The sequence below is a fragment of the Nicotiana tabacum genome, chromosome 6, assembly GCF_000715075.1.
Source record: "Nicotiana tabacum cultivar K326 chromosome 6, ASM71507v2, whole genome shotgun sequence".
NCBI lineage: Eukaryota > Viridiplantae > Streptophyta > Magnoliopsida > Solanales > Solanaceae > Nicotiana > Nicotiana tabacum.
This window is the reverse complement of record NC_134085.1, coordinates 208,738,729-208,761,159: the sequence shown is the minus strand read 5'-3', so window position 1 is coordinate 208,761,159 and position 22,431 is coordinate 208,738,729. Positions and strand designations below refer to the sequence as shown.

Below are 22,431 nucleotides of genomic sequence, written 5' to 3'. Positions count from 1 at the left end.
ATTAATCTCAGGTTAGAAACAAATCGAGCACATCTAACATCTTTGTTAATAAGTTAACTAGTCGTTGGCAACCCAGAGGACCATTCATTTACGATATCTAAAGTAGTGCCTGTCTTCCATATAATAATCTATTCTTTTACTTTATAGGCAATATCTGCCGCAGACTTGGTAATTGTGATGGATAAAGGACGTGTGCAGTGGGTGGGGAATCCAACTGAGTTTTCTTGTTCTTCTGATGTAGCATTCTCAACAATCGATGAACTTAGCACTTGTTCTGAAGTTCAACGGCAGGATAAAAAATCAAATATTTCTAGTGAGATCCAGCAGAAAGTTTCAGAGGGCGATTTTATATGTACTCCTGGTGGAAATCAAGTGACTGATGAATCAGAGGCTCGGAAAGAAGGAAAAGTCGAACTCACTGTATACAAGTGAGTTGTTATTTTATTTTAGCATGAAAATAATTCTACAACAAAGATATCAACATTACACCTCAATCCCAAGCTAATCGTAGTTGGCATAAAGATCCTCACTATCCATGTAGCTCCATTTGACTGTTTAAGGAAAGATCCTGCCTGTGATAAATTTTTCAGTTTGATGATTTCATCATTATATGACTCGCAGGAGCTATGCTGCTTTTGTTGGTTGGTTCATCACAGCTTTAACATGTCTCTCTGCGGTTTTGATGCAAGCTTCTCGTAATGGAAATGATATGTGGCTCTCGTATTGGGTTGATGCAAGTGGAAGAAACCAGAAAGCATATTCAACAAACTTTTACCTGGTAACTAACCAACTACTTAAATTGTGTAGATTCTCTCACCAAGTTATTTTCTTTCCCCAGATTTATTATGGTTTATTTTGAGGAATGAAATAAATCATAATAAAGCTTTATTATGCTTTTTTTTGAAATTAAAAATTTCATTGTAAGACTCTCCTAAAATGGAAGAATATTGAAGAGCTCTGTTGTTGCTCAATATATTGTTTTCTCCTACTCTTCTCCTATTATCAAGAGAAGATCTGGTTTCGAGGCGTGAGGCTTTCTTAGAACATTCCGTTGGTCCCAATCTCAAAAGTAGTAACTCGGTTTGTGAAGAAAGAATGTATTCTTTTTAGTATAATTTTCATCACCAAAGTTGGCACTAACCATATCTAGTATCTAGTCCCCCCCTCATTCGTTCATTCTCTCAAATGTAAAGGTGGAGTTGGAGAAGTCACCATGCCTTTCTTGGTGATATACAGCTCATGTTTACTAATATGATTGACTAATTATCAGTATGCTTGACTGTTTTATTGATGTTGCAGGCCACACTTTCTCTTTTCTGTCTGGCAAATTCCTTGCTAACTTTAGTGAGGGCATTTTCATTTGCATTTGGTGGGCTACGCGCCGCTGTTAAGGTGCATGATCGATTATTAGAGAAGCTTATAAGTGCACCTATTAGCTTCTTTGATCTGAACCCAACTGGGAGAATTATAAACAGGTATATCTGATTCACTAAGAAATTAAATGTTCTTTCTTTTGACATTACATAATATGTACTGACTGGACTATACAGATTGTCTTCAGATCTCTACACAATTGACGATTCTCTTCCCTTTATTCTCAATATTCTGCTAGCTAATTTTGTTGGCCTTTTGGGGATTGCTGTAGTTCTTTCATACGTGCAGGTATGGCTAGTTCCTTGTTTCAGAACTTTTCACGGTTTCTTTTTTGCAATTTTGTAAGTACTGCAGTCCATGTTTTGCTTGTTAGAACTTCTGATTCTAATAGGTTCTGCTTATATGCAGGTCATGTTTTTGTTTCTCTTAATGCCTTTCTGGTACATCTACAGAAAATTACAGGTGCGTTCCAAAATTTCTATATATCTCACTGATTGGTAAAGTGAAGTGGTGTTTTGATCAAAGCCAAGTAATATCAGGATGATAGTAAACAGTGTAATGAATGTAGATCTTTTTGTTCCTTTCGTGGTCTTCTTTTCGTGCTCATTCTATGTTTTAGCATTATTGTATTCTCTTTCGGATGTGTTACTTCCATTTCTATCTCATCAGCGCTTTTATGTTTTCATCATTTAGATAAGAGAAAGGATAGTAGTCACATCTCCTATCTGAACAACTTATGTTTTACTTGATATTTGAGTATCATTTATTGGAATAGACACATCATTATGTAGGCTATTTATTCGTTGTAGCTTAGTGAAACTTGGTGTATCATTTCCGAAGAAACTAGATTTTTCCTTTGTAAGATATAATGCTTGCCAAGTATGGGTATTCATAGAAAGAAATTTTGCAGTATAATGCATCTATTGATCTATTTGTGCTGCTTCAAATATGAACAAATAAAAAAAATCAAAGTTTCTCTTTGAATCTCTTTTTATTTCTCTTTTGATCTTAAGCACAATCTGAGAAGTCATGCTAGTGATCCACAATTGCTAGAATGTTATTAAAGGTTATTTTAATAACCTTTTTCTCAAAGTCCCATATGAAATATTTAGATGCGGAATAATATGGAGCCCTTAGCCACTGGAATAGGTAGTTTCACTTCCATAATATGATTTATTAGAGGCTGTAAGACAGAATAGCTGATGATAAGATCTTCAGCTGTACTATAGGTCAACATCACGTGAGTTGCGTAGACTTGACAGTGTATCTCGGTCACCTATATATGCATCTTTTACGGAGACTCTGGATGGATCATCAACAATAAGAGGCTTTAAATGTGAGGTAATTATATCCTGTTTTTCAATTAAATGAGATAACTCTCGCAGGAGCATCTTTGTCTTTTCTTTCAAGAGGATATAAATTTTCATTACTGCTAATCAGAGCTTGTGCTTTTCCATTTGTGCCCTCTTGAAAGAACTTTTGACTGCTTTACCTGTTGGGGTCAATCACATCTTTGATCGCAGGGAAGGAGTTACTTAAAGAAGTTCCTGTTGTCTAAAATTTCCCTACTAAATTCTAGTCCAGTTACTATGCTTTTCTTCTCTTACCTTGGATTTCTGACAGTTTTAGCATGATACTACAATATACATTTAGATAAAATCTAATTCTGATAGGAGAGTGAAACACTTGTGTTATCTTTCTTTTGAAAAAATGCATCTGTTTGACAGAACATGATCACAAGTAATTATTCTTCCTCATGTGAGTTTTTTCTTTTATCCTGTTCTTCCCTAGTTTCAGCATATACCTATATATATAATAGGTATCTAACACCCCTATTACATAGAGGAACAGTATGATTGCAGTGAATGTCACAGTACCTTAGTAATTTCCCTTGTACATCACACAATTAGGGAACATAGTTTATCCCACGCTTTATAAACCGCATCATTAAGTGCACCTTTTAGCCTCCTCTTGTTGCCAAACAGAAAGACCCATTGCTACCTTAGTGTGGAAAATATCATTTGAATGCTGTGTATTCCCGCATTTTTAAGAACTCATTAACCAACATTCGTGTTTTTCCATTTAGAAAATTCAAACAAACTATATTTTTTGGCAGTTTTTTTTTCTGCTCAAATTTAATCAGCATCTGATGACATATCAGAGGACTTCGTATTCAGAAGTAACAGCGAGTTTGTGGCTCTCCCTGCGCCTTCAGGTATGTCTTGCGCTGTCAGTACCACTTTAGTGGAACTACTTCTGATTTTTGTGTCACCATGTTCTTAAGTTTGACAATGTGAATTGTGAACTTTGGCATGCACACATTTTCTCATTTTTGTAAGTCATATCATAATACTCAAAAATTGATATTGTCATGATTACTAGATGCTATAGTTGCTACTGAAAGATTTAAATTTTCCAGTTGCTCGCAGCTTTTATCGTGTCATTCATCGCGGTGATGGCAGTTATTGGTTCTCATGGATACCTCCCCATCAGTTTAGGTACGCCAGGGTTGGTAAGTTTTAAGTGGTTCTTTTGCTCTTGACACTTTTCTGCAAAGCAATCATAATCTTCCTTGAATTTGATGTACTGATTCTATATGAACAGATTGGTTTGGCTCTCTCATATGCGGCTCCAATTGTATCTTTACTTGGAAGCTTCTTAACAAGTTTCACGGAAACAGAGAAAGAGATGGTTTCTATTGAGAGGATCCTACAGGTAACTAAATTAAGATACAATTCATAAAAAGCTTATCACACAAGTTGAGAACTCCTTTTTACTCCCCATTCTAGTATATGGATGTTCCTCAAGAAGAAGATGTTGGAGGACATCCCTTACATCCACAATGGCCACATCAAGGAGAGATCAATTTTGTCAATGTGACTCTTAAGTACAAGCCACAACTGCCTCCTGCTTTGTGTGGTGTTTCTTTCGACATTGCTGGGGGAACACAGGTCTGTTTGTCTACTTTGAATATCTACCATGTCCTTTAGTTGCAAATCTGACACTTGCAAAATCGCATATGTCAATAAGATGGCCTAAATCTATCTAAGAGAGAGATGACGGTTGAAAATTAAGTTATTGTAATGTCCTTATATTAAATTAAGACATTTGCTTCAGGAAATCTGTTGCTTGTTTACTTTTTATATCAAGTCATCAGGCCAATATAATCTTGTTTTCATTGCAATTATAGTGAAAGTGTTTCACTGGAACTTTAGACGATCATAGTGAATAGGACCGTTGTGTGAAGATGAAGCTAATTCACTAACACTATTTGGTGCTTCCACTATCCAGATTTTCAAGTCACTAAGAGTTAGTGATGCTAATGTTAGCTTTTGGAAGCGTAATAGTTAACCGCGGTGATGTTCTAATTTGCACCATTTGCCTAGTTTATCATCCAGATTCTCCTACCCTTAAGAATCTTTAAAAAATTTAACTTTCGCTATTGGAAAGTTTATTATACTTTTGTTGGGGTTTCTTGGAGAGAGTTTTCTAGCCACTAGATCCTGAGTCTTTTCCTTGAAGGATATCAAAATGATCAAAGGTGTCAAAGGCAAATTGTCAAGACACAGCTAGGAGGGATAATGTGATATTTTGTGTTTCTTTGGTGTTAGCTCCTCCAGACTCCAGTGATATTGAAGTTTAAGGTTGTCCTAGTATCTATCAGGTTGGTATAATTGGAAGAACAGGTGCAGGAAAATCAAGTATTTTGAACGCCCTATTTCGGCTCTACCCAACATGTGGAGGATCAATCATGGTTGATGGCGTAAACATTGCTGGTGTTTCTGTCAGATGTCTCCGTTCAAGCTTCGCTGTTGTTCCTCAGGCTCCATTCTTGTTTGAAGGATCGATAAGGTAATTGGCATAGACTGACATTACTTGTTACTTCTCTTGTGTCATATTTTCTTAGAACATTCCCTTCCTTTTTCCCTCTGTAACAGCATGTGTGTATATTAATGATGATTGGTTGGAAATATGCCTTCCTTTACATGTCTGCGTAATATAAACATCTCAGGAAAAATCTAGATCCATTGCAAGAGAACATGGATTTTGAGATCTGGAATGTCCTAGAAAAATGCCACATCAAGGAGGAGGTAGAAGCAGTAGGTGGACTGGATGTTCAACTGAAAGGGTCTGGAACAGCATTCTCTGTTGGTCAAAAGCAGCTAATCTGCCTTGCACGTGCTCTCCTCAAGTCTTGTAAGGTAGTATAATGTGTAAATGGAAATAGTGCGGAAGTGTGTACAAGAAATGGGAGAGAGTTTTTTTGATGAGGGAAGATTTTATAGTAATGGGAGAGAGTAATGACAGTTTACATTTTTCTGCAGGTACTTTGCTTGGATGAATGCACGGCAAATGTGGACACTGAAACAACTTCAAAACTACAGAAAACTCTAGCCACTGAATGCCAGGGAACAACGGTTATCACAATTGCCCATCGCATTTCCACAGTTTTGAACGTGGACAATATCCTGATTTTGGATAGAGGGTTTCTGGTAAACTTACTGTCTTGACAAGCTTACCTCCTTTAAACTATGTCTAGACATCGAATGAAATATAACACAACTAGCTGACTAGTAAGTTTTTTATTTTTTGAAAAGGTAAAATTTTATTAATATGCAGTATCAAGAGAATAATGCAGCAGAATAAAAAAAACACTACACTTGGTACATCAGATCTCTATAAAATCTAACAAGTCTAGCACATCCTGAAAATTATAAACACAGTTTCCACTCCTCCAATAGTACAAATTTTGAATGCATCTAAATTTCAGAACTTGAAGTTGCTCCTTTTTGCCATCAAAACATCTCCTATTTGTCTCCATCCAAATTGTCCATGCAATGCATAATGGGATGGCAATCCAGACCTTTTTCTTACACTTCCCAGCATAGATTGATCTCCAGCATCCTAAAAAATCTCTGAACTTCTAGGGCATCACACCTTGAACACGAAAAATAGCTATAAACATGGTCCAAATCTGCCAGGTATAATATTGACAATGCAGAAAAAGATGATCAACTGATTCACATGAGCTCTCACATAGATAGCATATGCTACAAATAATAAATCCTCTCCTCCTCAAATTGTCTTGACTCAGGCATGCTTCTTGTGCCACCATCCATCCAAAGCAGGCCACTTTAGTTGAGAAAACGTCTTCCAGATCAGCTTCCAAGGCCAATTAGTTCTCAGCTCTGAATCATATTTTATGAGTTCTCTGTAGTAAGATTTCACGGTGAACATTCCAACATATTGCATATTCCTTCCCCTGACGTATTTAAGTCTCCTCAGATTAATTATTTTGTATTATACTTATCTGGAAAGTAGGGCAACACAATGGTCAGAGACATTATCCTTAACTTAATTCTGCCTCATCATTTATTTTTGGTTTTGTTGCCATTCATTTATTATGTTTTACTTGCATTACCTACATCTTTAAGGCTGCTGATATGAACCACCAAACAAGTGTTGGCATTCAATTTAGTGCGCATACTGTATGTTGATCTGTCAACTGATGAACATTCTTCAATTGTTAAATTGCTTTCATGGTGTTAGGCTATATTAAAGATGGAAATGTCATCCAAAATGAGATTGATCCAGATTCTCATCTTTCCTTTTTTCGTTTCCAGGTTGAACAGGGTAACCCGCGGATTCTTCTAGAAGATCAGTCATCCATATTTTTCAGCTTCGCCAAAGCTTCAAATGTGTGATGCATCTCCGATGATGACTTAGGTTTTAGAAAACTAGTTCGGCGACTGGAAGATGTTGCATAGTAGAGCAACTATCCACCTTCAAACTTACTCTTGTTTTAGTTCTAATGGTTGCTAAAGTATTAATGTAGGCTGAACCAAATCTTCAAGCGTGAAGTTGTTGTACAATAAAACCATTATCTTAGCTCAAAAAGCTGCTGGAAAAAAGAATGGTAGATGTGCAAGGGTTTAACTTCTATGGACTTGTGGGAATATTTATGCATGATAAGTGCCATTAAGATGTTATTGTTCACATTTTGGTAAAACTACCTTTGAGTAAAAATGAAATGATACCAAACTCCAAACTTTAAGATCGTCGAATAAGCATATGCTTTGCACAATTCTCATACAAACCTTTTAGAGTAATTGGAAGGAATTATGCTACTACAGTTGTGGTTAAGCAATATATAATGCACAGACCAAACCAAAGAATATGGATATCCTGATCTTTTAATTACCATAAATGATAAAGGTTGCCCAACTTGAACAACATGGAATGGTATAGCATATAGTCTCTATTAAAATTTTCCTTTTGAAGGAAAAAAGATATATGGTTTTTTTCCCTACATGCTTTTTGTTGGTGACTGACCAACAAATGGAGATATAAAGTTGGACTAATCTCCAATCTTAGTCATGACCATCCTCATCTTATAGCGGACTTACACGCAAAGTTAAATAGAAAAGAAAGTCCAAACTTTGAGCTTTTTTTATGTGCCTGGAGCTGAGGGAAATAGAAATTCAAGAGCAACATTCCTATAAACAACACTTCACTATAAAACTAAGCTTTTCCCGAACCAATTTTTATGTTATGTTATAATATATGTTCTCTATAACATCCAAAAATATTCGGAACAAACAAGACTGTTATAGAGAGGTTTGATTGTATTATAGTATATTTTTTATTTCTTTGACAGGCACACACATTCCTCCTTAATTTTTCAAAAAAAAATTAGGTTCCCGGATTGATATTAAATACTTTTTACACTTACACTTGAAAATGTAGATGGAGGAAAATTATTCAACTATTGTGTTGTTCTTCCATCATTAGAAGCCTTTGTTGTCACTGTTCCCTAAAGGGTAAAGCATAAAGCTAAAGGCAAATGCTTACTCGTGCATTTTTCGGTGAATACGACTAGACAATGATTTTACACCGGCCCAAAAAGTTAGTTAACATTAAACGAAAAAGAGAATTTTGAAGACAAACAATGAAAGCATTACTATGAATAGTAGCTAGCAAGAAAATAAAGCAGTATTCTCTTTGCTCTTTAGACTGTTTACCTTATTGTTGTTGAAAATTGTCCCATCAATCCTCCACCAGGCACAGGCATGCCATGTTCTTTTGCTTGCTCCCTGATAAGTGCTATGCACAAGAAAGCAATTGTGAGTTTACAACCATTATCATATGAAATGAACGGCGGCCCGGTGCATTAAACTCCCGTTATGCGCAGTGTCTGGGAAAGGGTCCGACCATAGGATTCTATTGTATGCAGTCTTACCCTGCATTTTTACAAGAGGCTATTTCCACGGCTTGAACCCGAGCGGATTTAGGGGGGCGGAAGGGGTTCACCCGAACTCACCCCCTTCGCCGAAAAATTACACTGTATATATAAAGCAAAATTTATTTTTTACCTCTAGATATTATATTTTGAATCCCCTTGAACTTAGTGGTCGAGGGGCCGGATTCAAAACCTTTGTGAGGTCATTGGTTCAAAACCATTCGCTATAATATTTTTTCCATTTTTTTTTTAACCCCTTAAACGAAAATTCTGCCTCCGCCACTGTTGGTCACATGCTTGTTTCCACGGCATGAAATGAAGCTTTTGCGCAAAACAGTCTTAGAATTACGCCTCAAAGAATCTCTATCGTGGTTTATAGTTAGATATAAATATTTGATCCGAGTTAGTATTTATCGATCTTTATCATTTGTGTCTCCGCCGCTGATGTGTTTGATTTTGCCATTGTGCCTACTACTACATGTGCGTCTTCACGAAGGAAAGGAATAGAGCCAAAGCTTCTGTGGGCAAAGTTGGACCAATTCTAGATAACACAACCTAATATTTTTAGTTTCCACAAAATAAACATACTTTCTTTCTTGATGATAATATAATGGATTTACTAAGTATATAATACATACTGATAATGTGACTAATCAAGTCAAATCAGTATAATAATAAAGTTGCTTTGCTTGAAAAGCAAATTAAAGAAAGTAGAAGTGGGATAGAGACGTGATCATAGACAAATTAGACAATAAGATAAGGAGACAAAGCATCTCCATCCATTCGGTTGCCATATGCCTTATTCCTTTGAATTGTGACATTTGGGACATCATTTGTTTCTCTTTTAGGATATCCTACTATAACCATCATCTCTTTTTTTTTTTTTTTTTTGTTTCTTTTCCCTCTCAAAAGCCATTAGTTTTGTTTCTTTTACTTTTATTACTCCCTATTACTTTCTTCCTTGCTTTCCTTTTTCTTTTTCAGTTTTCCCATTCTTTAATTATATCACTACAACTTTCATGGATCCAATGCTCATTTTAGGGTAATTCTGACATTCTTTTTCCCACATCTCAAATAACTACTATCTCCAGATATTTGCTAGTTGCTACTCCATTAGTTTAACAATGGAAGAAATAAAATAGTTGGAGGAGATACATAGCAGACTTTGACACATTTACAAAATTTTAGGTGAAAATACAAAAATTGTTACTTGTAAGACTACAATGAAACAGTTAGAAATAACAATAAGGGTTCGTTTGGTTAATGGGATACGGTGGATATCCTGGTATAGAAATTAGGACTAAATTTATTTCATGTTTTCTTATAGGAATTAACTAATCGTGAGATAAATTTTGTACTAAAATAGTGGGATTACTTAATCTCATATAGAAGGTGGGATAACTAATTCTATTGGGATATTCCACCATTGTACCAAACGGACCCTTAATGGTTATTATGAGTTATGAAATAGTTTCATCTTTGTGGAAATGACACCATGTAGCCACTTCTAAACATGCTATTTAAAATATATCCATAGTTTACAATATATTTAAAAAATTAGTCAATTTCGCTCACACTTTAGGACACGATGTCCTAGAGTTTAAACCTCAAAGTTCAAATTTCAGGACATCGTATCCTAAAGTTCAAAAATTGTGTCTGGAAGTTCGAATCTTCTGTATATGGTTAAAATCGAGCATATCCGATTTTATGGGCTCGATGGTCTGCCTCTTGGTTTAAGTTCATATTGAAGCGAACTCGAGCTCGAAGACACGAAGACCGAAGGATCGAGATCGGGCAAGACCAACATCGAGCAACAGAATAGCGAGATATCAGTGATCGACCACAAATCTCGGCGGGAATCTCGGAACCGACAGAACCGCTATCGGTTATTGATACCAATCATGGATTTTACTTCCGAAATTAGAGTTATACTTTATTTGGGATTCCTCTACTATATAAAGACAAACCCTGTTCATTTGTAAGGCAACACTGACTGAGAAATAACAATATGCTGCTCTCTTACTTGCTTATAACTTACTATTATTCTTATTGTTCTTAACGATTGATCTTGATCCTGTTCCAATCGATGACGATACTGCTTGCAATGACACTTGTTTGATTTATCTAAATCATTTAAATCATTTATTTGTCTAGTCATCTATCAATTGGCGTTGAATTAGATTATGTATCCTTATAACCATATTACAAGTTTAATTGTTATTCGTATTTCGAGGTAAACAGTTTGGTGCCCACCGTGGGGCTTAGGATAATAGTGATTGTTTAGTGTTGATTCTAGTATAACACACTATTTTACACTTGTTTCTTGTCAAGAACTTTGTTTTCAGGTTAAATCATGTCAAACTCACAAAACGCATCTACACATAGCGATAACGGCTTCGGACTCCATGGAGAAAATGAGAATGTTATCGCCCCAGGAATCAAGGTGCCACAGGCTGACCTCAGAGGTGCACCGCCCGTTAACCCGGTTGATGTCAGTTCTCATGTTGCTTTGAATATGGATTTAGGCGCAGACCCCAAAGGAAGCGTACGCAGAGAGGGTCAAACTAACGGTCAATGTACGCAGGGCAGAGGAGATGAAGGAGTCAGTCTCCAAGTAATATTTAAAATGCTGCAAGCCCAAAAAAACACCATTTCCCAGTTGTAAAATCAGCATGGGGCGCCAAATAGGGTCGAACAAGAGGTTACTCGTTGTACCGAGCCAGAGCCTGAAAGATCGGGTGATAATACTTCGACAAGTGATCCTGCTATAATGAGGATGCTCGAGGAGCTTACTAAGAGAATAGAATCGAGAGAAAAGAAAATCAAGGCCAACAACAAGAAGGTGGAAACTTACAACTCCAGAGTCGATCAAATACCGGGGGAACCACCAATCTTAAAAGGAATGGATTCCAAAAAGTTCATACATAACTGTTCCCTCCGAGTGCCGGCTCCGAAGCCCATCCTAAAGAAGTTCCGTATGTCCGATATACCTAAATACAACAGGACCTCTGACCCAAATGAGCATGTTACTTCTTACACGTGCGCCATAAAGGGAAACGACTTGGAAGATGACGAAATCGAGTTTGTATAGCTAAAGAAGTTCGGGGAGACCCTGTCGAAGGGAATTATGGTTTGGTATCACAACTTGCCATCGAATTCTATCGATTTGTTTGCCATGTTAGCGGATTCATTCGTAAAAGCACACGCTGGGGCCACAACGAGAAAATCAGACCTCTTCAAAGTGAAGTAGAGGGATAACAAAATGCTAAGTGAGCTCGTATCTCGGTTCCAAATGGAATGCATGGAATTACCATCAGTCATTCATGATTGGGCTGTTCAAGCTTTCACTCAAGGATTAAATAAGTGGAGTTCGATCGCATCACGTCAGATGAAACAGAATTTAATCAAGTACCCAGCTGTGACTGGGGCAAATGTCCACAATCGATATTGTGAGCACGTGATTTTTGTTTCACGAAAATTACTCCAAAAGAAATTGATAAATAAAATAAATTGCCTCTGGGTACGATTTTGAGAATTTCGCGTGACATTTTGGTTAATTATTCTTGTCTGTGAGTGTTTGTTTTATTTTAGTTAATTGAAAAATACAAAAATACATGTTGCATGCCTATTTAGGATTTAATTGTGCATTTTGGAATTAATTAAACCATAGTTTGGTTTTAAAAGAAAGAAAATCACAAAAAATATGCATTTATCCTATTTTTGTCATTTAAATGTGCCATTGTGTGATTTTATTTTTTAAAAATGTTTTGTCTTGTGTGTTAATTGTTGTTAAAGGATAATTAATATTTTGTAAGGTTAATTTTGATTTTTACAATTCAAATTAGGAATTAAAAGAAAATGAAAGAAAAAGAAGAAGGAAGTGAAAATAAGGAGAAAACCGGACTGGGCCATTTCAATTTGGGCCAAAATCAGGCCCAAGTCTCACCTTCACCCGATCCAGACCAGTCAGCCTCGAAGACGGGCGAAACGACGTAGTGTGATGTCGAAACTGCGTCGTTTCGTCGTCAAAAATCACAGCCGTCCACCCAAATCAATCCAACGGTCCCTAATGACCAACCCTAACCCGTAAGCAGCCCCGACCTATTTTGACCACACCGGTCCAACCCACCCTGAAGCCAAACGACCCCGTTTTAATTAAATGAATTAATCAAGGTCGTTGGATCCCACCATCCAACGGCCCAGATTAGTTCACTTGATTTCAATATATCAAAATCCCTACCCCCTTACCCCCCAAACCTAATCAGACCCCTTACCTCCCTTTCGTCTCTAACCTAGAGACCAGCCCATAACTCCACCTCACTCCGCCACCGGAAATTGCCTCATGGCGGTTCCGGTGGCCCAAACCTCCCCATTTTTACACCATAGCTCCCCCACAACCTCCTCTCTCCAAATCCGCACTCAGTTTACCTCGAATCTCAACGAGGCTCTTCGAATCTTCAATCGAAGATCCCCGCCCCAAACCCTAGCCTATCAACTTGACCCCAAACTCACACCTTGTGACCACCGGACCTCCATCGTTCCTAAACTACCCTTAGATTGCTTCGAATCACACCGGGAGATCTCGAATCAGGAGTTTAAGGATGATAGTTGGAAGCTAGGTCAGATACTAAGGTCAAAACGGACCTTAGTCGAATGTGTTCTCGTTCAAGAACACTCGACTAGGGTCTACCTTGGCCTCAAGTCCCAAAAAAAAAAAATAGGCTCTAGAGGTTCGAACTCAGTCCCTGTTTGACTGGTAGGTCTCCGTTCAATTTTTCTTTTTCTATTAGTTTTTGCTCAGTGAATTCATCTTCTACTCCTTTCTTATTATTGTTCAAATCCGAAGGTTTCGTGTTTTCTCTGTATTTTGTTTCTTCTTTAGTTTCCTGATTGATTCGAATCAGTCAGTATTAGTAAGTTTTGTATAAATTCATTCAGTCCCGTAATTGTTCGACATTGTTGTTAGTTCAAAGTATGTCACATGTGATTATATGTAATTTGTGCTTATGTCTATTGTAATTCAGTATGCTTACAGTATTCAAATTGTTTTTGTTTAGGTTTGATTTAGAACGTATAATTTGTTTCAAATATGAATAATATGCATCTGTGTGAGTCGGTTTTGATTCCAGTAGTTCATTGCAGCTTTGTTCCAATTATGTCATTTGGTTAATTTCATAGTTTCAGTAATCAAATTGATAGGTTTTAAGTTGGTTATAACTGATGTTGTTCTTAATTTAGATACAGTTCTTTATATTTCAGTGTTTAATTGAGCATTGGTTTAGGTTAACCAGTGATTAGTTTACCTGTTAGATCAATTGGCCATAGCTGATGGGATTCCGGGGTGTTTTAGGAATAGAGAAATAGAGAAATTTGGTTTACTGATAGTAGTGGGAAGTGGGGCACCTAAATACCATAATTTAATGTAATAGTGGAAAATTGGTTTGACTAAGTGGTCTGACAAGTGGGGTCCTAATGTGCTTTAATTTGAACTAATTGATAGGGGAACCACTAATGAATGAGAGATGTTTGGCTGATTGGGAATTAGAAATAGTAGGGTAATAATGAAAGGCTAAATAACCCACATAGTAGAGGAATATAGGGCTGGAAAGTAAGAAAGAAGTGGAGGGTAATTAGAAAAGGGTAATTAAAAAAGGGTAATAATAAAAGGGTAATAGTAAAAAGTAAAAGAAAAAGGGGGCTGGAAAGGGTCTTGCTTTGGGTATAAGATAGGGGTCATTTGGGACTAAGAGGAGAGATTTTTTGAACACAAAGAAAAAATTTCAGGGTTTAAGTTAAAAAAGAACTGATTTTTTAGAACTTAAAATTGATTCTTTGAGAGTTAAAAACTGAAAGTGAAGCCTTTATTTACGGCTGAAAATCAGAATTCTGTTACTGCTTCCGTGGTTTGCATTTGGTACTACTGATATTTAGATTGGCTTTCCTGGTTTTTCTTTTGGTTTTGGAGTGTTGTTTCGTTTGAATTTCTGGGTTTCTATTTGGTTTTCAAGTTTTCTGCTTGGTATCTGAATCTGGCTCTTGGGTTTCTGCCACTGTTTGTTACGGGGTTGTTTTGTGTATTCCTGCGCTGTTGCTGTTGTTGTGTTGTTTACTGCTGTCCTGCTAATCTTCCTCTTCTTCTATTGTTCTATTACCAGGTACATTCTCGAATCACAATGTCATGTAGCTGTTGAAAAAATAAAAGGCAATGCTCGAATAGTCGAGTATTTAAGTTGTACTGATAGCTTAATAGTCAAATGATAGGTAGTTTTATAGTCTATCTTTGTAATTCAATAAAGAAGGTGGACTATAGGATTTATATTCGACTGAACTGTTTTCTACAATTTTCCTTAGTTTCAATGTATGATAGTTGGGGTTTTGTTTTGTTTTAAATAAATATATCAAGTTGTTGGAATTGAACAAGTTTAGGTAATCCTAATTGGAGCCGGCATCAGTCTGAAATAATAGGTTAATCGTGAACATGTAGATAAACCTAGTTAAGGCGTGAATTTGGGCTAATTTTGTGAATTAGGTATTAAGGTTTGGTTCAGGCAGCTTGTTTGTTTAAAAGGGGGCTTGTTTGGTTTGAAGAGGTAAGTGTTGAATAGGTTTAGTTCTGCCAGTTTTAGGCAGAAATAAAAAGGCCATTAATTTTATAGAATCCGTAGGCTTGACATATTTGAAGCGCGATTAAATGTAGAAAGGATAAGAACCTTAATCCAATAGGTTATTCAAGTTAACGAGCTAGCTTCAACAAACTTTCGTAAGCATCGGTAATTAAGGTGGGTTTATTTTCAAGTAGTTGAAAAGCATTTAGTCCCAATGAATCAATTCATCTAACAATGCGAGTTTAATCTAGTTATAGGCTAATTAGTTTCTTTTGAATATATTATTTGTCGATTCCGCATTTTATTTATAATTTCAATTTTAGTAATCTTCTTTTCCGTTAACATTTGTCTTAATCTAGCAATTAATATGTTACGTTTTTTTTTTAAGCATGTAATTAATTAGGATTTTTCTCTTTTATTTTAGAGACGAATTTAATAGAAATGTAGTCACTTTAGGATATCCTTAAAATAAATGAGGTGTGCTTCGCAAAAATAAATCGTAAGTTGCGGGGCCCTCTATACGTGTTTGAAAAATTACTTAGACTTCGGGATGAGCCATTTAGCAAAATTTCACGGCCTTACCCAAAATAATGATATGCTAGTCGCTTTAGGCGCGCCTTGAATAAATTACTTTCTTAAACTCGGGTGCACATTTATGTGACCCAAATCCAAATCTTAACGGAGTCGAAATGTGTCGCTAATCACGGGTGCATTGATTGTGACGTGGTTCGAGATGCATGTCCATGACGTTGCAAATTCCTTTAAAAAATAATGAATGAGACGAGCCTCGACAAACAAGAATACACAAATTGCGGGGCCCTCAACGGATAGTTATTTCGAATGCTTAGATTTCGAGACAGGCCGCATAGCAAACTTTACGGCTTTTCTCAAAATAACAACGCGTTAGTCTTTAGACGTGTATTTAATAATGTTATTTTCCTAAGCTCGGGTGCATATTTATGTGACCCAAATCCAAATCTCAACGAAGTTGGAACGTATCAAAAATTGCGGGTACATTTATGTGGCGCAATTCGAGATGCATTCTCACGACGTTGCAATTCTTTGAATAAATAATAACAAAGCGGTTCAAAGTTAAAATTTGCATATAAGTTCTTAATTGTTAAAAAATAGATAAATAAGCCGAATATAACAGTTGAGCGACCGTGCTAGAACCACGGAACTCGGGAATGCCTAACACCTTCTTTCGGGTTAACAAAATTCCTTATCTGGATTTCTGGTTCGCGGGCTGTTAAATAGAGTCAATCTTTTTCTAGATTCGGGATTCGACCGGTGACTTGGGACACCATAAATCTCCCAAGTGGCGACTCTGAATTAAATAAACAAATCCCGTTTCGATTGTCCTTTAATTGGAAAAACTCCCTCTGCGCCCTCGCGGGGGCGGAAAAAGGAGGTGTGACAGCTCTGGAGACTCTGCTGGGGACTTCTTTACCCAGAACCGGTTCAAGCTTGATAAATTGTTGTATTTTGGCTTTATTATCTGATATTCTCATATGATCTGTGCTTAATATGCAAAATGATGCTTATTACTGCTTTGATATTATTTGACTGTACATATAAACTGTGCCGAAACCCTTCTCTCTCTACCTCCGGGGATGTGCTTACTGGTTGAGACTCCCTATTCTGCTAGTGTCATACCCTGAAATAAAAGAGGCTCGGAAAGTTTCTAAGTCGGCTGGACTTTTGGTTCCCGGAAAGGAGCTCATTCCTCGACTCGAGTTGTCCGCTCGGGTACACTGTCTAGAACATATACCCAAGATTTGAACCTAGAAAAACATGACTTTATGCCGGATCCCTAGTAGGAAACGCTTATTTGCATCACGTTGCATATGACTTAGGGGGCTCAACACAGGGGTTGGACCTGTCTAGGAATAGCAACCTTGAAAAAAAAAGACCATCCTGCTGCATCTTGTTTGCGCATTTAATTTGCTTCGAACGGGCATGTTGACCGGCTTGTGAAAACAGGAATTCTGGAAAACCGAAAAATTGTGAAAAAAAGAGAGGAAAAATAGCAGAGAGATAACTGCTCATTTTTAGAAAAATCATGTCCAAGTAGTGTCAAAACTCTGTCAAAATTTTAATTTTTGAAAAATAGGGTGTTTAACTTGGGAAAAATAATAGAGTCCTGTTTTAATTTAATTTAGTTTTTTTTTTAACTCGAACTACGTCAGTTTGATTCTCACCGGATGTGAGATACGTAGGCAACCCTTATCGGGTCCAACTTCCCATTTTGCAAAAATAACCTGAAAATGACAAAATTTTTATTGTTTAGAAAAAAGAGTCTTGAATAGGGTAGGTGCCACCGTTCATCAAAAATAGCCGAATGTTCCCGAAAGGGACACCGGAAGGCTGACTTTGCACAAACGGCCACCTTTTAAATTATGTTTGACCGGTAGACTCAAACGGCCTTAAAATCTTCATACATGAAGTGCTGAAAGGCCGTGTTCGGAAAGCTGAGTTCTTAAATTGTAAAAAAAAATAGTTTTTAAGTCAAATAATGCTTTGCTCTTTGCCTAAAAACGCCTAAATAAATGTGCAGGATGAACCCGACTCAAAATGAACCCTTTTCAATCTTGAATGAAATCCATGTCCAATTACGACTCTGGTGGGATGATTTGGGCAAGGAAGGGCAATACGAGGTCAATAAACATCTGAAAGGGCTTACAGGTTTGTTGGTAATCAGGCGTCGAGAGGATATTATAAGAGCATTGGTCACTCACTGGGACCCGACGCACAATGTCTTCCACTTCTCGGATTTTGAACACCCCGACTTTGGAGGAAATAGCCGGGTACATCGGAAGTACTGAGGCTCCATTGGGGGACAAATACCCGGTTGCTCCAAGAGCCGTATCTTTGTACCGATTTTTGGACTCATTGAAAATAGTCAGAACGATCCATAATCCAGATTTGGCAAAAGGTTTTTGTACTCTGAGCTTTATATATCAAAGATACGGCCACGTGGGAGGGTTCGACAGGCCAGAAAACAAGTTGTGCAGCAGGAGTAACCGTCAAAAATGGGATAAACATAGACGGGTTGCTTTCATGATTACCTTCGTAGGGCTTTTAGTGTTCCCAAGAAGAGACAGAAATATTGACATAAAGGTAGGCGGGATCGTAAGTACTCTGCTCACTCAAAATGACAGCACTTTGGCGCCCATGATTGTATCTGATATCTTCCGAGCTCTCACCTCCTGCAAAGCCGGCGGAAATTTCTTCGAGGGGTGTAACTTGTTATTGCAAATGTGGATGACCGAACACTTGTGTCCCCGTGCCCAGTTCCTGAGCCATGGATCATCCTCTAAAACTTGCATAGAGGAGTTCGATACCAGAATTAATGGGGTCCCCTCACCTGAAGGAGTCTCGGCATGGACCTTATACATTCGGACCCTCAATTCCAGTCAAATACAGTGGACACTGGGATAGTTACAGGTCGACAAAGTCATATACATGCCTGCAGCTAAGTCCTATTTTCTCTTAATGGGACTTAAGAGCATTCAACCTTATGCGCCATATCGGGTTTTGAGGCAGCTTGGAAGGTGTCAGATAGTGCCAAAAGATGAGGATCTAAGTACCCAAGTGATTGAGATCAGTCCCGATGCCCAATTCCCTGAAGCAAGGGTCCGCCAGATCTGGAGCCAATGTCAATACCTAGAGGAAAATACTTGTGTACTAAATCGGGCATAAGGGGAAGTTTCACCCGGATACCACGCTTGGTACATAGGGGAGATGTCATATGGAAGACCAGCTAAGAGACCTCACCTTCAGGAGTTCGCCGAGTCTTCATAAGAGCATTGGGCTGGTTGGCGAAAGAACGCAAATACAAGGCCCACATAGGGGAATTGGAAAAGCAGGTTCAGGATCTCCGATATGAAAATAGTTTGCAAGCCGCAGCCAATGAAGGGGGCAGAAAGAAATTAGCCCAAGAAAACAACACTCTTAGGGATCGAATCCGACGAGTCAGAAAGAATGCCGACAACCAACAGAGAAGTCTTGCAAATAAGGAGGGATTATGAAGGGACCATTGCTATATTAAGAGAAACAAATTCCACTCTCAAAAAGAGTCCTTAGACAAGCCCAAGATGCCCGAATGGACAGGAAGCACAGTTTTGATTTAATAGCCAGAATGGAAGAACAAATGTAAAGGTTCCAGGATCAAGTCGCCGACAACGCTCAAGTAGTGGGACTAAAAAATCGGCGAATAAAGCAACTGTTCAGAGAAAGGGATGACATCCGGGTAGGATTGATGAGATTGGGCGCTACATCTACATGAGGTGCCTAGCATGTGAGCAAATGCCTCGTGACACCCTTTTTGCTTCAGTCATGGGTTATGTCCACCAGATTATGAAATAGTTGAAAAGCCTGCAAATGAATCTTGCGCCAAAACCCACGGCAAGGCCAAACAACGCCCCGCGGGCACAAAAATTTAGAACTTTGAAGCATGCTTAGTTGAGTCTGTATTTTCTATATTCTGATTGTCCGTTGAAATCTGTATTTTCCTTTTTTGCGTCAAAAGGTTTTAGTGTGTTTCAAAAATGTTTTGGCTTTGTAAATTGAAATCAAAAAATCCAAAATGATGTCTTTATTTTTCACACTTGTATCACGAACTACGCTTGGTCTGATTCATGCGGGGACATGATACGTAGGCAATCCACATAAGATTCGACCACTGCTAAAAAATAAAAAGAGAAAGTGAATAAGAGAAAAGAAGTGAGGGAAACCTGAAAGAAATAGAGAAGAAGAAAAAGAGAGGTTTTTCTAAAACACTTGAAAGAGGAAAATAAAATAAGCCGAGACGATGCATGCGGTCGGAGCAAAAACATGTTAGAAATGGTTTACTGCCTAAGAACATTGCATCCCTCAACGTGCAATTGCAATATCTGTTAAAACTCTAACGCTACCAAGTTTGTTATTTTTCCAATCTAAACCAGTTAGTTTGTTAGAGCGTACTGGCACCGTACCATTATCAAACAAGATCGAAAGGGCCTATACCAGAAAGCATGACTGGATCAGACAACAGCGTTGAGTCGGAAAAGACGACAAATCAGATGCTGAAGGAAGCCATGGAAAAAATGAGGCTGGAAATGAATGAAATGCAGATAGCCTTAGCTAGAGCCCAAAAGGGGCATGAACTACCCGTTACTCCTACTCTCCAACCAGGACACACGCCGGAATACCCTTCCCCCGGCCCCTCAACGAGCTTCCCGAACCGTCACTACTATCAGGGAAGAGAGGCCTATGATCCCCAAGCTCCGCCACCCAATCAAAACCCTCCTCCACCAAATGTTCCCGTCTTTGTGGTGCCTCCCCCAGCCCCATTGCACAGATCGTCTAGTGAGCCGTTGTTTCAAGCTCACGATACACAATATTACCCCCATGAACTCACATTCAAAGCACCCGAGCCACATACCTATAATCCCCACTTTGAGGTGCCGGCGGAGATTGAAAAGCCGGCTAAGAGCCCAGAGCAGGACGAGGTGATGCGGAAATTTAAAAGCCTGGAGCAGTCCTTCAGGAACATGCACGGGTTAGGCAACCAGGTCAGCGTGGCCTACAAGGATCTATGCCCTTTCCCTGACGTCCAATTACCAGCAGGGTTTAAGATGCCCAAGTTCGATTTATACGAAGGGCATGGCGATCCTATGGAACATCTACGGGGCTTTTGTAGCAAGATGAGGGGAGCGGGGGGAAAAGATGAGCTACTGATAGCTTACTTTGGCCAGAGTTTGAGCGGGTCGGCACTGGAGTGGTATACAAGACAAGATCCGAGCAGGTGGTTCACCTGGGATAATTTGGCACAGGCTTTCGCAGGACACTTCCAATACAACCTTGAGATAGTCCCAGACTGTCTCACATTGCTAAAGCTTGAGAAGAAACCCGGGGAGAGCTTTCGGGAATTTGGGTTCCGATGGAGAGAACAGGCAGCCAGAGTTGATCCTCCAATGAGAGAGGGGGAAATGGTAGATTACTTTCTACAAACTCTAGAGCCAACTTACTTCGGTCACTTGGTGACGTCAGTTGGCAAATCCTTCAACGAAGTGGTGAAAATGGGAGGTATGATAGAAGAGGGACTTAAGTCCAATAAGATCCTGAGTTACTCGGCAATTAAGGCAACAACTCAGGCCATTCAGAGCGGCACAGGAGGTGCGCTCGGAAAGAAAAAGAGAGAAGAGGTCACAATAATAGAGGCAGGCAATTGGTCCATATCTAGAGGTCCTTCCCCTCATTACCAACCCAGACCCCATCATCCAAACTACCCACACATTCCAAATTACCATCTACAACCCTACTACCCACCACAAGAACAACATTTCTCCGTCCATCAAGCCCAGACATATACCCAACCTCCAGCTCGCCCGCAATGGAGCGCGCCAGCTCCCCACAATACATACTCACCTCCACATAATACCTACCCACCACCACAAAATACCTATCCACCGCCAAGAGCCTACAGGAACCCTCTAGGGACGGGTTTCAGGGGAAATCCGGCTTCCAGAAATGATAGACTGCAGAGGCAAAGAACCTTTACTGAGTTGGGAGAAACCTATACTGCCTTGTTCCACAAGTTAAGGCAGTTGGGTTTATTGAATCCTGTTGAGCCTAGGTTGCCAAATCCTTTACCTCAAAATATGGATCACTCGGTAAGATGTGAATATTGTTCGGGAGCTCCCGGACATGATACCGAGAAAATGTTGGAGGCTGAAACATGCAATACAAGATCTTATTGATGCCAACAAGATCGAGGTACAGGCACTGGAGGCACCCTACATTAACCAGAACCCATTGCCAGCACACCACGACGCCCACATGATCGAGCTTGTGCACGAAGGAGGAGAGCCAAAGAAACCATCATAGACAGTGATGATGATCCGTGCCATTCCAAAAGAAAAATCGACCGGTGGGGAGGCAAGGGTACAGGTAAAAGGGGAAGATGTCAAGCCAGTGGTGATATTAGGGAAGAATCCATCTGCCGCTACAAGGAAACCAGAACCGGCCAAATTGGTAATATTGGGAGCATCATCTGCACCCGTGGTTGTTGTGAAGGGGGTCTGCAAGGAACCGGTCATTATAAAGACGGTAGTCCAATTGCCAGTGATTGATAGCAAGGTCGTGCCTTGGAAGTATGAAAAGGCAGTGGTAATGTACAAGGGAAAGCAGGTGGAGGAGGATAGTTGTGAGGCACAGGGACTAACTCGA

At 38.8% G+C, this 22,431-nt stretch overlaps 1 protein-coding gene across 4 annotated transcripts in view; it reads left to right on the top strand.

The window, feature by feature from the left end:
• Positions 1-7,384, top strand: part of LOC107789490 (ABC transporter C family member 13) — a 35,202-nt gene extending 27,818 nt beyond the window's left edge. The window contains exons 23-36 of one of the 4 annotated variants that reach the window (XR_012711156.1): positions 148-428; positions 622-778; positions 1,300-1,475; positions 1,551-1,662; positions 1,783-1,836; positions 2,593-2,715; positions 3,491-3,589; positions 3,794-3,872; positions 3,979-4,089; positions 4,164-4,325; positions 5,039-5,226; positions 5,387-5,576; positions 5,700-5,867; positions 6,999-7,384. Coding sequence is in view for 1 of the 4 variants with exons in the window: in XM_075256599.1 (XP_075112700.1) it covers positions 148-428; positions 622-778; positions 1,300-1,475; positions 1,551-1,662; positions 1,783-1,836; positions 2,593-2,715; positions 3,491-3,589; positions 3,794-3,886; positions 3,979-4,089; positions 4,164-4,325; positions 5,039-5,226; positions 5,387-5,576; positions 5,700-5,867; positions 6,999-7,079 (1,995 nt within the window). In the remaining 3 variants the exon portion in view is untranslated. Of the gene's footprint in view, positions 1-147; positions 429-621; positions 779-1,299; positions 1,476-1,550; positions 1,663-1,782; positions 1,837-2,592; positions 2,716-3,490; positions 3,590-3,793; positions 3,887-3,978; positions 4,090-4,163; positions 4,326-5,028; positions 5,227-5,386; positions 5,577-5,699; positions 5,868-6,998 lie in introns of all 4 variants that reach the window. The other 3 variants (XR_012711155.1, XR_012711154.1, XM_075256599.1) reach the window with 3 other exon arrangements.
• Positions 7,385-22,431: the final 15,047 nt, after the last annotated feature.